The sequence below is a fragment of the Pseudocercospora fijiensis genome, assembly GCF_000340215.1.
Source record: "Pseudocercospora fijiensis CIRAD86 unplaced genomic scaffold MYCFIscaffold_5, whole genome shotgun sequence".
Classification (NCBI taxonomy): domain Eukaryota; kingdom Fungi; phylum Ascomycota; class Dothideomycetes; order Mycosphaerellales; family Mycosphaerellaceae; genus Pseudocercospora; species Pseudocercospora fijiensis.
In genome coordinates this window covers 3,467,918-3,481,635 of record NW_006921536.1, presented here as the reverse complement: position 1 = coordinate 3,481,635, position 13,718 = coordinate 3,467,918, and the positions used below count along the sequence as shown (strand labels likewise).

At 52.0% G+C, this 13,718-nt stretch overlaps 7 protein-coding genes across 7 annotated transcripts in view; 3 read left to right on the top strand and 4 right to left on the bottom strand.

Annotated features, from left to right (window-relative positions):
* Positions 1-1,221: 1,221 nt before the first annotated feature.
* MYCFIDRAFT_60307 (uncharacterized protein) lies at positions 1,222-1,814 on the bottom strand (the record flags this gene model as incomplete). Its single annotated transcript, XM_007928905.1, has 2 exons — positions 1,222-1,665; positions 1,723-1,814. The coding sequence occupies 2 exons, from the start codon at positions 1,812-1,814 to the stop codon at positions 1,497-1,499; spliced, it is 261 nt and encodes an 86-aa protein (XP_007927096.1). The 3' UTR covers positions 1,222-1,496.
* A 240-nt stretch (positions 1,815-2,054) lies between these two features.
* On the top strand, positions 2,055-3,719 carry MYCFIDRAFT_154780 (uncharacterized protein; the record flags this gene model as incomplete). The annotated part of the gene is made up of 1 exon (XM_007929428.1): positions 2,055-3,719. The coding sequence occupies exon 1, from the start codon at positions 2,205-2,207 to the stop codon at positions 3,717-3,719; it is 1,515 nt and encodes a 504-aa protein (XP_007927619.1). The 5' UTR covers positions 2,055-2,204.
* An 802-nt stretch (positions 3,720-4,521) lies between these two features.
* Positions 4,522-6,400, bottom strand: MYCFIDRAFT_188967 (uncharacterized protein; the record flags this gene model as incomplete). The annotated part of the gene is made up of 6 exons (XM_007929427.1): positions 4,522-4,863; positions 4,931-5,232; positions 5,288-5,383; positions 5,452-5,612; positions 5,674-5,936; positions 6,137-6,400. 6 exons carry the CDS (start codon positions 6,398-6,400, stop codon positions 4,522-4,524), a joined length of 1,428 nt encoding a protein of 475 aa, XP_007927618.1.
* A 591-nt stretch (positions 6,401-6,991) lies between these two features.
* MYCFIDRAFT_53465 (uncharacterized protein) lies at positions 6,992-9,028 on the bottom strand. The gene is made up of 4 exons (XM_007928865.1): positions 8,761-9,028; positions 8,579-8,703; positions 7,283-8,523; positions 6,992-7,233 (listed from the first exon to the last, which is right to left on the bottom strand). The coding sequence occupies exons 1-4, from the start codon at positions 8,926-8,928 to the stop codon at positions 7,199-7,201; spliced, it is 1,569 nt and encodes a 522-aa protein (XP_007927056.1). The 5' UTR covers positions 8,929-9,028; the 3' UTR covers positions 6,992-7,198.
* Positions 9,029-9,275: 247 nt separating this feature from the next.
* MYCFIDRAFT_83546 (uncharacterized protein) lies at positions 9,276-10,868 on the bottom strand (the record flags this gene model as incomplete). Its single annotated transcript, XM_007929426.1, has 1 exon — positions 9,276-10,868. One exon carries the CDS (start codon positions 10,866-10,868, stop codon positions 9,276-9,278), a length of 1,593 nt encoding a protein of 530 aa, XP_007927617.1.
* A 1,077-nt stretch (positions 10,869-11,945) lies between these two features.
* MYCFIDRAFT_43202 (uncharacterized protein) lies at positions 11,946-12,931 on the top strand (the record flags this gene model as incomplete). The annotated part of the gene is made up of 3 exons (XM_007928826.1): positions 11,946-12,393; positions 12,440-12,633; positions 12,683-12,931. 3 exons carry the CDS (start codon positions 11,946-11,948, stop codon positions 12,929-12,931), a joined length of 891 nt encoding a protein of 296 aa, XP_007927017.1.
* Positions 12,932-13,347: 416 nt separating this feature from the next.
* Positions 13,348-13,718, top strand: part of MYCFIDRAFT_188963 (glycoside hydrolase family 92 protein) — a gene marked incomplete at both ends in the record, with an annotated part of 2,348 nt that continues 1,977 nt past the window's right edge. Inside the window, one exon of the mRNA XM_007929425.1 lies at positions 13,348-13,651. Within this exon, the coding sequence (XP_007927616.1) occupies positions 13,348-13,651 (304 nt within the window). The remainder of the gene's footprint in view (positions 13,652-13,718) is intronic.

Here is a 13,718-nt window from a genome sequence, read left to right as displayed (position 1 = left end):
GGTTCCCGGTCCGACTGGAAGTCGGAGGAACGTCATCAAGGGCAATGAATCGACAGCATTCACAGACCGACCTTGGACCACAGCGTGGACTGATGCCATGCCTGCTGAAATTACCATAGAAGCAAAACTGCGTATCGCTTTCTGAGTAAAGAAGAGAATGACTGCCATTGGTTGGAGTAGAAGCAGATACCATCTTTGCAACCCATCCAATCACGTCACTGCAGTGCGTGGCGCCATTTCTCAAACGTATCCATATCCACGAACTCCGTGACACTGCGAGCGCAAGTGACAGGTCCTACTCGCAATGAGAGCTCGCTGTTCGCAGGCGAGCTCGCATATCAACCCCTCCAAGAACACGCTTTCGGCCTCACTAACAAGCTCCTCGCCTCTACAGGCAGATACAACAAGCACTTGCTCTCCAGCACCGTAAACACGTACACCACCTTGGCGTTTTTCGAGTCTGCAATCATGCACACCCGATTCCTCCTCTTCGTCCTCCCCATCCTCCTCCCCTTCACCCTCGCACGAACTTGCCTTACACAGTCCCGCGTCGACTACTTTATCGAAGCATGGAACAACATCACAGGCAAAAGAGATAATTGGGAATTCTTCATGCAGGATATCACAACCGAGAATTTTACCATCGTTTCGGACTCTTTGGCGTTTCTTATTCAGGAGCCGCTACGTGAACGCGCGCGCCAGCAAGTGCAATACTCCATAGAGTGTTTCTGGATGGTATGCTCCCTTCGCTCACACACTGACTAGCTGAACACATCCGTCGCACACTCCCGTCACGAATACTTCCAACGTTTCGTCCAACCCTCTCCAGGTGTCCAAGGAGAATTCAAAACATTATTTTTATCGCATACTTGTGATTCCATAACTTGGTATAGAGAATGGCCGATTGGGGAGTTTCCCATACGTAAGCAGACGCCTCCTTACCCATCAGCTGTTGTTCCTTGTTTAATTGGTTTTAGGCGAAATGGCTGTTTTCCTCGTAGACGTGGAGGAGACTGGGAAGATTCATAAGAGTTTGTATGAATGGAATAGTGGAGTTGTTGTGCATGCTCTTTGTGAGTATGGGGCTGAGATGTGTTTTGGAAGGAAGATGGAAAGGATGGAGAAGAGGGTTGAGGTTGGGGAAGAAGGAGTTGTGTTTGAGAGGAGGGATTGTGGGGATGAGGTTGAAAGTAATGGGAAGGTGGATGAAGGCAGTGTGGTGGGAGAGGATGGGAGGGATGAGCTTTAGCAAGATCTCTGTAGGAGGTCGGTTCTTCGGCATGCTCTCTTCGCGCACTGGCCCGCCTTGTCTTGCGGTTGTCGTGACAGGTTGGCAGCTCTTGAGAGAACCAGTATCGATCACTCCCATCTCCTTCCTCCCGTGGCTAATATGAGCGCGTCTCTTCTTCCTGGACTGGTATATCATAGTCATTGCTCCATAAACGCCTCGGCCATGCGCTGTACATATTCCGTTTCTCCCCCACTAATTGCTTCTCCTAATGGTGAGCTTCCCCATGCCCGTCGCTGTGGCCGTGTGATGAAGTGAGGAACATCTGTTCGTATACAAGGTAGCCTGCAAATGCTACTGTCGCAATGCCGAGACCGGGGAATGAGCCCTTGAAGCGATTCCATCTTGTGAAAGGGCCAGTGTATCTCCATGCCTCACTGTCTCGAGATTAGTATACTTCCTTCGAAATGCTAGCCATTCTCCTGCAGACGTACGCTCGCGCCCATGGGTCGTTCTTGGGTTGACCGGCAGCGGCGGCGAACTTTTGAGGGTCAAAGCCGGTGAGATTGGATTGTTTTGGGGCCATTGTAGGTGCTGTAGAGTATTAGCCTGCTCTACATACGATTATGACAGCGGCGGAGCATACATGTGAGATGCAATGGCGCGGCAATGAGTGTCTGCAGGCTCGCATCGCACTTGCTCAAAGCTCGATGTCGCTCCTGCCCGCGCCAAGCTTTCCTCGCCGCACCTTCCGCCGCCCGCGAGTGTGGAGAGAGAGCTCCCTGCACTCTCTGTCTCGACTCTCCAGACTCACATGCGAAGCTGTATTCGCAAGACCGCGTACGATCATCACACCACACAACATCTCTCCGACGCGCAGCCTTCCCAGGCATGATACTTCACCGCAGCTGAACTGGATCCCACGGCGACTTTCACCATAGGAGGCGCACAACCTAAGAGGAGGAGGCCGGCCAACATGCCTCCCGCGGTGGGTCGCATGCACCCATCGCACATGTCGAATCCATTTGCACATCTCAACCAGCATCACCAAATCCCCCAGACCTCGCATTACCAGTCGCAGTCCACGCAATTGCCCAATTCTTTCGGCTCGCAAAATGCTTTTGGCAACAGCGCGCTCAACGGCGGCATTTCGCCCTTCAACCCCAGCTCGCCCTACGGTGCCTCAGCGTTCGGTCAGGCCTCGATAAATCAACCTTTCAACGGAGGAATGATTGGAGGTGGCCAAGGTCTTGGGTCGGCAGCGGCGCAAGCAGGCTTTGCTCGCGGCGCTGCTATGCAGGAGCATGGGCATCAGATTGAGGCGGCGGGAATGGGCATGAAGACTGGTGCTGCCGCGCGAATACGGGAGGTATGGAGGCACAATCTGGACGCTGAAATGCACATGCTGCGACAGCTCATCCAGAAGTATCCCTTCGTCTCGATGGATGCAGAGTTTCCCGGAATTGTTGCGCGTCCGATGGGAACTTTCGCTGGCAGCAAGGCCGAGTACCATTATCAGACTTTGCGATGTAACGTCGACATCCTGAAGCCGATTCAGGTCGGTATCACATTATGGACTGCCGAGGGCGGCCTACCTCCCTCACAAGATCCGAGTTTCCAGCCGAACACTAGAACGCCTGGCTATAGCAACGCCCTCTTGAACCAGAACATCCCATGCACATGGGTCTTCAACTTCCAATTCAATCTTGAGCAAGACATGTACGCTGAGAGCTCGATCGAACTGCTCAAGCAATCAGGCGTGGACTTTGCAAGACACATGGAAATGGGCATCTCACAGGAAGCCTTCGGAGCTCTGCTCACGACTTCTGGACTGGCATTCAATCCGGACGTCCACTGGCTGAGCTTCCACAGTGGTTACGACTTTGGCTATCTGATCAAGATTTTGTCAAACGATGCCCTGCCTATGGACCAGGGCGACTTTTTCGAGCTTGTCACAATGTTCTTCCCGAAGCTGTGGGATATCAAGTTTCTATTGCGCCACGCTCAGCGAAAACGAGTACAACACCAATTGACCGACTCTGCAACGCAACTCGTCGACACTCTTGGTGGTAAGAGCGGTCTTGGAGACCTCGCTGCTGAGCTCGGCTGTCAACGAGTAGGCACATCACACACTGCTGGCTCAGACGCGTGGCTTACTGGGGCTGTCTTCTGGGCCATGAAGGAGAAGATTTTCCAAGGAGATCTCGAAGATGAACTGTCTGACCAAATATACGGTCTTCATGGCGTACCTCAGCCTGCATCTCAGCAATATCGTGAAGAATTTTTCGCAGCGCAAGGTACTCCAGCAGGTCAGCCGAACGGTGCTGGTGGAAATGGAGGCGTTCTCAGTGGGCTAGGATCAGGCACTGGAGCGGCAGGCGCGAACTTTACACCCAGCGGAAACCCGAGCACACCGACTACAAGTCATGCAGGACTCAATACCCAGACGCCGTATGGAGGTTTCGGAAATTTTCAGGGTTACGGCAAATAGTATGGTCCATAGTATGGTCCATAGCATGGTCAATGGTATGGTCGATAGAAAGGGGATAGGATGTACCGCGCTCGCTCTCGATACCCCCATGTATTACTGAGCATTGGAGTGGAGAGTCGGCGTTTTGGAGGGTGGGCGGAAGCGTGAAAGCGCATGAATCGATAGGTACTGTATTATGAACGACCGTTATGGCTCGATTGGAAGCGTATAAATGCTATAATTGACATTCGACCCAGTTTCAATGCGGACCTTACACACTCGAGGCTGCTCATGTTACAAATGTCAGGAAATGACACCTGTCCAGTGCACAGATTAGGACAGCTGTTGATTCCAAAGTTCTCTTTCTATCATTCTGCTGTTTGGCCCTCGGCAGCCATCAGAGAATCAGAGCTGCTTCAAAAGAGAGTGCATCAATCTCCTCGCCCTTCACCTCCATCCAGGCCCACTACCCTGCATCTCCTCAAGCAAACTCATCAAATCCCTGATATCCCCGACCTCAAAGCCATCTCTCCATTCTTCCGCACACTCTGCGCCACGAAACCTTCGATTTTAGAGTTCTCTGATGGCTCACCTTGGAGATATCGGACTGCACAAGAATGGATTTCCCGTCCTATTGGGGTACATCGAATGCATGCATGGTGAGCAGGATGCGGTCCTGAAACTTTCTACCGACTCGCCCGATCAAGCTGTGCCGCGGCTCCAATTTCTGAGTGGAGATTCGTATGTTCGCAGAGACCTCTATCGCCAGAACCTCTAGTCGGTCCAGTACAAAGAGGGTAATATTGTACCATCGTGCGTCAGATCATACCGAAGTGAGCCAGGGATCCTCAAGTAGTTGCTTCGCCGTGTGCCGTTCCTCTGGGACCCACTGTAGCATTTTGCGGATGAAGTCCAGGAAGATTATATTCTCCTTCCCATCAAGTCTTCCTTCAAGTGTATCTAGTGTCCTGTCTGGAATGGAAGCAGGAGCCTTCCAGGTGCCGTCGGTCTCAAAATGTTGCCGAGACGTTTCAGTGCGTTGGAGATACTCGATTGGGGGTGGTCCCAGGATCGCAACCATCTGCGCCAGATGATACAAGCTCGACTGTTCGCCATCAGGTCCCCGGGCATTGAAAAGCTGCGATCTCTCAAACAAGTCCCATGCCTGTGCATCGTCAGAAAGCGACAAATATCATGAAACTCGGAATTATCTGAAGAAGAGTAAGGCATACCATGACCCCGACATTCCAGATATCAGCAGGATAGGACCACGCTATATCTAGGATTATCTCCGGAGCTCGATAAATGTAAGGTTGAATGTCATCAGTGTAAGACGACTTGCCGAAACGAGCTTCACCAAAATCACAGAGTACTGGTCGTCCAGTACTCTTGGGCATCCTAAGGCCTCGAGACTCGTATATGATCCGATCCCCATCAATCTTACGGGCACTCGGACTAGCTTGCTCAATCTTCTCGAAGTCTTCTAGAATAGTAAGATCCTCGATGCGAAAATGTATGTTCCTTTCTTGGAGATCTGCTCACGAATTAGCTTCAGTTCGAGGTCGTTAACGGAATTGCAAGTTTGTCACCTGTGTGAACCATCTTAGCTTCTGTGTGTAAGAAGTCAAGTGCAAGCAGTAGATGTTTTAAGACGGCTTTCAAAACATCTGCTGATAATTGTTCTCCTGGCATCAGTTGCCTCAAGGTCTCCAGCTCATTCCCAACGGTTCCCGAGTCAAACATATGTGTGTACCATTGGAGCCGGAAATCTGAAAATGATCGTACAGCTCCCGGACGAGTAAGGCTCCTTGATGCGTAGTCTTCATCGAGTTCAGATGTTCGTACGCCGCAACTTCGCGCTCGGCAGAGAGGCTGTCGCGCTCGCAAACCTTGAGTGTGACGAATTTACCTTCCCTAAAGCTCAAAAATTCAGTATTCTGATACATCATGGATGCGGTAGTGCTGTAGAACATACTTCAGGTCGCGACTGAGCCATGCTGTAGGATGTGCTCCGTAGCCAAGCTTTCCAAGGACTTGATATTGAGACTGAAAGACCTGACGTATTCGGACTGGAAAATAGGCATCAGGAGTATACCATTCCCAATTCTCTTCTTCCAGCTTGTGATCGTTGCTAAAGACTGTGGCGCCTGCCGTAGAGAACTTTCTAGGCTGGTTTGCAGAATGGCCGAATAGACTCCCGAGTCTGGATAATCGCGACGGTATCTTCAACAAGAGCCTCTTGCTATGCGTACGGGAGAAAGTTCGAAGACCTGTAGTCAGCATCGCTTCCTGATGGATCAGGCATTGGGCGAAGCCATATCAAGTCGGCGGCAAATCCAAGTTCGTGCTTTGGAAGCTTTGTTCACATGCAGCAACCATTTCCAGCGCCACTCGATAGCCTTCTCAGCCCACTCGAGGGCAGATTTGGTGCAACGTACACCGTCAAATTCAGGACGTCCGACAAGGTCATTACGAAGATCGTCATTTGCGCCGATTTTGCGAAGAGCAGGGTTCCAGTCGGAATCTGGATGCCCGTCATCGCATTTCTCCTCTTTGACGATATTGTGAAGATGCTGTCTCACGAAAGTCCCAAAATCATCCTCAAAGTCAGAGGTGACTCGGTCCCATCGCTTCCAGATCTCACTTGAGCGGGCATCGTTGATTCCAAAGAATTTTATGGTCTCGACTGATTCCAGGGTCATCAGAATGTCGATGGTCTGATCGGGTTCTGTAATCGTTGTGCCTGGAGTCGTGGTAATGCCCAAGCTGCTAAGGTCGACCGAATTGGATGAAGTCGTAGATCAACTGGAATTGGACTCTTCACTGGATAGATTTTGCACACGCCACTGTCTCAAAGATGCAAAATTGCGTGGTGTGCTTGGGCCAGGAGTGAAGTCTCCCTTCACAGGGTCGCCGTCTGCAAAAGTTTTCTTCCCAGGTTTCTTTTACATTTTGCTGGTGAATAGAGATCGACCTTGTTGCAATGCTCCTGGTGAATGGAGGAGGAAGAAATTTTTGATGTTCCGAAGGACGTTATTTATCTCACAGATAATTCCTTGGCAGATTGCTCGACAGAAGATTAGAATAAGGTTTGCATGTCCTCACGTCTGTGAGCGTCCAATCAAAGCACGACTACGATTGATCAACTTCACGGCCACAACGCAGCACCAGAGTATACTCGAAACCACTAATGTCCCGAGAACTGTAAAGCAGTGGGTTGTAGTTCGCGGCTGAAGTGTCTTTGGCGTGATCTCAGGTGGGAATCGGCAAAGGAGAGTGGATGGCTGTTTTGGCTCTCGGCTCCCTGGATCGTATGCAACACGTCAATGCGACCATTGCAAGCGAAGGCTTGGAGGTATTAAGCAAATGTCTCAAGGGGTAAGCTATTGCTCAAAGTAAAGGCCAAGACCTGCCTACTATGTCTAACATCGGGACCCAGGCTGTTGTCGCTTGGCAGTGTCATGCTTTTCGCCTTGCTCGTAGTTAGTAGCTTATTTTGACTAAAGCCCATCTGATTTTGGAGGTCCCTTGTATACTTTTTGGCAAATCAGCGCTGGCTACGCATTTGTCTTCTCTTGACTTACCTCTTCGCGCAAAGAGCACGTAATAGATGGCGCTCAGGACCATAAATCCGACGAACACGACGCTAGCCCAGTTCATCGTCGTCAAAGTCACCGGTAACGCAGTCGGCATGCTGAACAGCACTAATTGAAAGCTGATCCAGAGGATGGAGATGATGTTCACAAACCATCCCACTGGAGCCGGAAATCTGAAGGGCGCAGTCGACACCGCTTCACGCGCTGAAAGTACGGACATAAGGATAGGAATGCCATAAGATGCTGCGAGTCCAATGACACCGACCGAGATGAAGGCTGTGAAAGCTGCTGTGCTGCCAAGGTTTATGAGTCCAAGCAACATCTGCACAATGGTCGTAAGAGCCAATGCAGGAATGGGAGTGTCGTTGAATGCAAGTTTGGACCAGACTCGCGAGAGTGGAACAGCGTGGTCCCGAGCGAATGCCCATGCCGTTCTTGAAGCTGCAGTCGTGATGCTGATGGAGCAGAACATCGCTACGCCGAGGATAAAGAACATCAGAGCCAGACCTCCTGCTCGTGAGCCCATCACGACATGGAAGATGTAAGGCAGAGCTTGACCGAGTGGCGCGTTGAAAATATCTTCGAGTGGTGGTAGCGTGAAGCAGATGGGAAGAATGAAGAACAAGCCTGCTACTCCAGAGATTGGCACAACGAGAGAAAGTGCTTTGGGAAGTTCCACTGCAGGCTCGTGACACTCTTCTGCCATGACGGTAATCATGCCGATCGCTGCAAAGGTATATGCCGCTGGTAGAAGTCCAATAAAGAAAGAGAAGTCGTCCCAGCCAGAAAGCGATTTGTCGTAGCCGCCGAGACCAGTTGCGGCGTCATGTCGACCGACTTTGGCTGTCGCAGAAAGAGCGATGAACACGATCAGAATGGTGACCAGATTCCACACGCTAGCAACTGCATCAACGTAAGGCAAGATACGGTTGCCAAACCCACAGACTAGAAAAGTGATCAGGCAGATGGCGTAGAAGATGAGAAGCAGCTCCCATGCTGTCGCTGACCAGTCTGGGTGGTAGATCGTCGCTGTTCCAGCAATGAAGCTCGCGGTGCCAAAGTTGACTGAGAGAGCTATAGTCCAATTGCCCACAAGCCAAGTCCAACCAGTAATGAATGATAGAACTTCAGCTGCTCGGCTGCCCTCGCCAAAGCGGACAGTGGCGAGCTGATATGACCAGTAGTACGGACCTGCTGTTGTTGGGAAGCGTGAGGCCAACTCAGAGAGACTGGCGATTGGTGAGCCCATGAAACGGCCTTCCTCATGGAACAACCAAAACTTACGACATAGCCATGCATTGGTCGAGAGCACTAACGACAATCCATCCCACAAAGTAGGGAAGCTGTCCGCCTCCATAGATAGCACTGAAGATAGCACTACCTTCTCCGAATGGCACAGCAGTGATGGCCTGTCGAATGGTGCGTCAGCTGCCTGGAAGAAGACCATAGACGTCAGATGCTTTTACCAGGACTTGAAACAAAATCGTGTATAGTCCTCTGTTCCTGCGCAATTGGGCTTGGTAGCCTAATGCTTCCAGACTGACATCTGTCGTCGGTTCGAGCGTGTTTGATTCAATCTTCGTGTCGGCATCATGCTGTCTGCCTCCCAGCTTCTCGTGCGGCGTCGTTGACATTGCGATCGGAGTCCGCGATTCTGGTGGAACACACCCTCCAACCAAGACCGCACATCTCCGCCTTTATGATATATGTACCGTCACAAATGAAGGATTAAAGGATACTCTCTGCGCAGCGCACCAATAATGAGAGATCGGCGACGCAACGACAAGCCATATATATTGGTCATCGCCGTGACAAGAATGATGCCTCTCTGAGTTAGCTCTTTCCTGCAGTCCGCTTGTGGCCTTCCGAGGTCCCGAAAGCTTGCGGTGCTTGGCGAAAGGCTTCTAAAGGAGCGTCAAGCGGTTGAATAAGACACGCACGGAGTTAGCGAGATCATAGACCGCCTTCGTTAAAATCGTGATCAGAACAGAAATACTCTGTCCGAGATATCATGGAAGGTCTCCCACCAAGTCGAGTGAAAATCGGACTTCTCCCAACTGCCCTTCAGGAAATCGACCATCAAGGGCAGATTTCCAAAGGCGAGATATGAGACTGTTGGAGATAAAGCGTCGACAATCGCTTTCCGGTCCTGAGAGTGGATGCAATGTGCGCCGATGACCAGCATAGGCAGAACGAGACAGTGCTGCAGCATACCAGGCAACAAGGCATCGATGAGCGTGGATACTCCTTTTCTGGCGTGGGCCTGCACCAGTTCGTCGTCGACGGTGCGCTGCTCCAGCGCGCGATAGAAGTAGATAGAAGAGCATGCCTCCCAAAGTGCGCAGAACGTGACCCAGTTCCGATAGTCTATCCCGTCTAGAGAATGTACAGGGAGCGGCGCTTCGAGCACTGCTGTCAGAGGCGGGAAGCACTTTTCCGCCAAGAATGCGCCGTCTCCGCTTGGAAGGTGAGCGAAGACGACAGCACCCAAGGCGGCCATCTCGTTCAGCGTCCTGAGAAGCGTGAGAAAGCGGTCTCCAGTGGGCAGGTAGCCCCACCAAGCCTGTGTATTGGCGAACATGTGGAAGAGGATGGGTTCGAAGTAAGGCTTCCGACCAGTCAGAAGACTGCTTCCCAGATCCATGGTGACGAAGACGGACAGCAGATGAGATTGCAGTCCACCTTCGAGAAGCATGTTGGTGATGGTACAAGACCAGCGATTCAGCATGGCAAAGCCGCCCTTCAGATGCATGCTCGATGCATTGAGTTCCGTCGAGGGCTGGATCATGCCATCGAGCATGCACAGCAAGACATTGTTGGCGAACAATTCCTTGGCTGAATCGTCGCCAGACGTGCCGACCTGCAGGCGTTTCCGGAAACTTGTGATGGCGACTTGGCGCGAGCTGTTCCTGACCAATGCAGAGTCGTTGGCCCCACACTTTGCCTGGTAGTTGTAGTGAGCTCTCGATATGGCTAGCACGGCCTGCTGGAGAGATTCGTCTTTAGCGATCATGGCGTAGTCCACGGCCAAGATGCCGTCGCCGAGCAGGAATCGTGGCAGGACTGCGTTAGCGAAATACGGCATCAGGCACGACTCATCCAGCGGCGGCGTGGAAGGCACGATGCTCAGGGTGGGGGCTGGCGAGAGCAAGTCGATGTCATCGTGCACGGTCGTGGCATCGGACGGCCGTCTGTCGTGAGTGCCATGGCCATGGCCATTGCCATTGCCATTGCCATTGCCATTATTGCCAGTGGCGTTGGCGTTCGCGGGTGGAGCAGGACTAGACGGCCCAACGTCCGACGCACGTCCATGGCCAGAGGAGTCAGTGTCAGTAGCAGCAGCAGCAGTGATCAGAGGAGAGAAGTTGTAGATTTCCGGGGCATTTGCGGGCGCGTTCTTGCCTCGTAAAGCCATGCCGCCGACCCATTTGAATGGAGCCGCGCCGTAGCCGCATACCTGCGCCGTCGACTCACAGCGGCCGCACGTTGGTCGGACTAAATCACATTTCACCCTTCGCTTCTTGCAGCACCAGCAGCTACCTTGGGTAATGCGCTGTCGTTTGGATGTCGACATGATCGTGCCGCCACATTGGCAAGTGACCCACGCTGACAGCGCTCGATAATGTCCGAGACCATCACGACATTGCATCTGGCAAATATCATGTCAACCGACAGCGCATGCGGCATAGCATGGCATGGGCAGCAGCGCGCGGACTGGAAGCTTCCCGATGCCTCAAGCCGCCTCAGCCACAGTCGCTCTTTCCCGGGTGCCTCCCGTCTCTCCGTTTCAGGACGTTAAAGTGGAGTCACCCCCGGTCTGTCTCTCCGCAAAGCATGGCCCTTAACCGGGCAAACAATGCGGCTACAACGACGGTGACATCAAAATCAACCTCAATCGTCCATGACCGCCGTGAGCGGGAGCGGGAGCGTGTGCGTGCTGATTCCCATGTCTTCTCATCTTGCCACGACGCTTTACACGTTCACAACAATCAGTCTGCTCCCGAGCCGAGTTCAACGCGCCCATATCGACATTCCTGCCCTGGCCGAAGATGCGAGACTATCATTACAAACCCATACGGCTCCGAGAACACGCCGCCGCCGACGACGACGACGACGACGACGCGACGATCTATCTGCGAGTCTTCCGTCCATCAACGTGATGCCTCGACGCCATTTTTCGGTACCATAGCATATCTTCACCGCTGCCAACGCATGCATATGGTGAAGTCAAACACGTAATATAGCTTCAAGAGAAGAGCGTTGGCTTGGAAGCAGCGATAACAGTCTTCGTGATATTACTTGTTACATGGTGCTACAATAAGACGCCAGGCTGCCGGCATCCAAAACAGTACGACATAGGCGGTATACACTGCTTTGGTGCTTCGTGGAGTCACCGAAGACTAGTGCGCGGAACTGTGTTGGCTTTCTTGGTGGTGACTGCCGATGCGAACACGATCCATATGCAGAATGCCGCTCGCGGAACATCCGATTTGAGCTTGAGCCTGACTTTGCGAGATCGATGACACTTTGCAGTTGGTATGCCAAGCTAAGCTATAGCTTGGAACAAGAAGTATAACTTCGCTGGCTGCCTCCGTTCATGAACACCAAACGCGATGACACGCTGTTGTAGCCGGGTAGAGTTCCAGGCACAATGACGATTCTCATTACAGGTTCCAATGGCAAGACTGCTTCGCATCTAAGCCGGATGCTGCATTCATCGACCTCAGACCAGGCTAACAAGCAGATATATCCTATTCTGGTTGCTTCCCGGAGGCCTAAAGACGACTCTCCATATCCAACTGTGCGCTTTGATTGGACCGATCAGTTGACCTTCGAACTGCCATTCGCTCACGCTCAAGCAAAAGCCTCGCCGATTACAGCGGCCTACCTCGTAGGGCTTGATGTCATGAACGTTAGCCAACTCGTCCTACGCTTCGTAGACTTTGCACGCAGGAGAGGCGTCAAGCGTTTCGTGCTAGTCAGTGCTTGGGAGATATCAGCTGGCGGGCCGTTGAATGGCCGCACGCATGAGGAGCTCAAGATACTGGGACAGCGCAACGAAATCGAGTGGACTGTGTTGCGTCCACACTTTTTCATGGGTATTGGTCCTCACCATCTACGAAATTGTCAAGCTGATCATCTTAGAAAACTTCATCGAATCGTACAGCCTCAAAACGATCCGAGAAGAAGGCAAAATCTATTCCGCGGCAGAAGATGGCCGCTTGCCATTCATTTCGGCAAGAGACATTGCTGCAACGGGGTACCGGGCTCTGATAGATGAGCAGCCGCACAACACAGATCACATCATTACAGGTGGAGAGTCTCTCAGCTACGACGAGGTGAGCGCTGCTGTTCGTTCTGCGCATGTAGTGGACTAAAGATCTCCAGGTTGCCGAGATTCTCAGTGAAGTGCTTGGTAAAGTTATAGAACATGTGAAGCTTTCTCATAGCGATTTCAGACAACTCTTGGCGGCGAATGGGGTATCAAAGGAAATGGCAGAATATCTTGCCGATCTGGATGTGGCAGTCGCAAATGGGCATGGAGCAGAGCCAACTAATGTGGTGCAGAGGGTTACGGGCAATATGCCTCGTACGTTTCGCGATTTTGCGATGGATAACAAGAGTCTATGGTTGTAGTTGACATCTCTAAAGACCCAGCGACAACGATCTGCCTCGTTCTGCTCTCTCTAACAATGCACCCTGCCCTGCCCTGCGGCTGCGCTGTGACGGCATTGACGCCACGAAATTCCGCCGACTGCTCCGTTCTCTCTCTCATTCACCATTCATGACATGTCAGCTGAAGACTCTGCCGTATACCAATATTCTCTATGATGTCGAGGGCATCCGATAATTCCGACATGTCAGCCCCTCTTGCCTCCACCCCGGGAGATCGTCCAAGATCGCGCATCGAACAGGGAAGGCGAAGATGCAGTGTAGCATCCAAGGATGGCACGCTATGAAACTGTAATACCCAAGCATCCCAAGCATTCCAAGCATCCCAAGCATCTCTTGTCACTCCATCTCATCTGGCTCATGATCCTACATCGTCAAAAATGTGCCACGGCTATAGTAGTGGGCTGGCATTGCTCACTCTCGGCACCATCGCAAAAGCTCAAGGCACTTCCGTCAACTTCAACTTGGTAAACCCGCTGATAGGGTCGTACAATGGCGGCAATGTCTTCGCTGGAGCTTCCCTACCTTTTGGCATGGCTAAGGCAGTAGCCGATGTATCTGGTGCCAATACTGCAGGCTTCTCATACGATTTCTCGAACGTGACTGGATTCTCTGCTCTCCATGACTCGGGAACTGGCGGGAAGCCGTCCATGGGCAACTTCCCGCTGTCGGCACAGCCATCATGTGCTGGAGACACAATCGAACCCTATAAGTTCGATTCAAAATACGAGCGAGCCGTCGACTACAAGAA

Coding starts and splice junctions, on each gene's coding strand:
- MYCFIDRAFT_53465 (XM_007928865.1), bottom strand. CDS start 8,928: ATGTCAACGACGCCGCACGAGAAGCTGGGAGGCAGACAGCATGATGCC. Junction 8,704..8,760: donor CGATTTTGTTTCAAGTCCTG/GTAAAAGCATCT, acceptor ACCATTCGACAG/GCCATCACTGCTGTGCCATT. Junction 7,234..7,282: donor CGTGCTCTTTGCGCGAAGAG/GTAAGTCAAGAG, acceptor TTTGCCAAAAAG/TATACAAGGGACCTCCAAAA.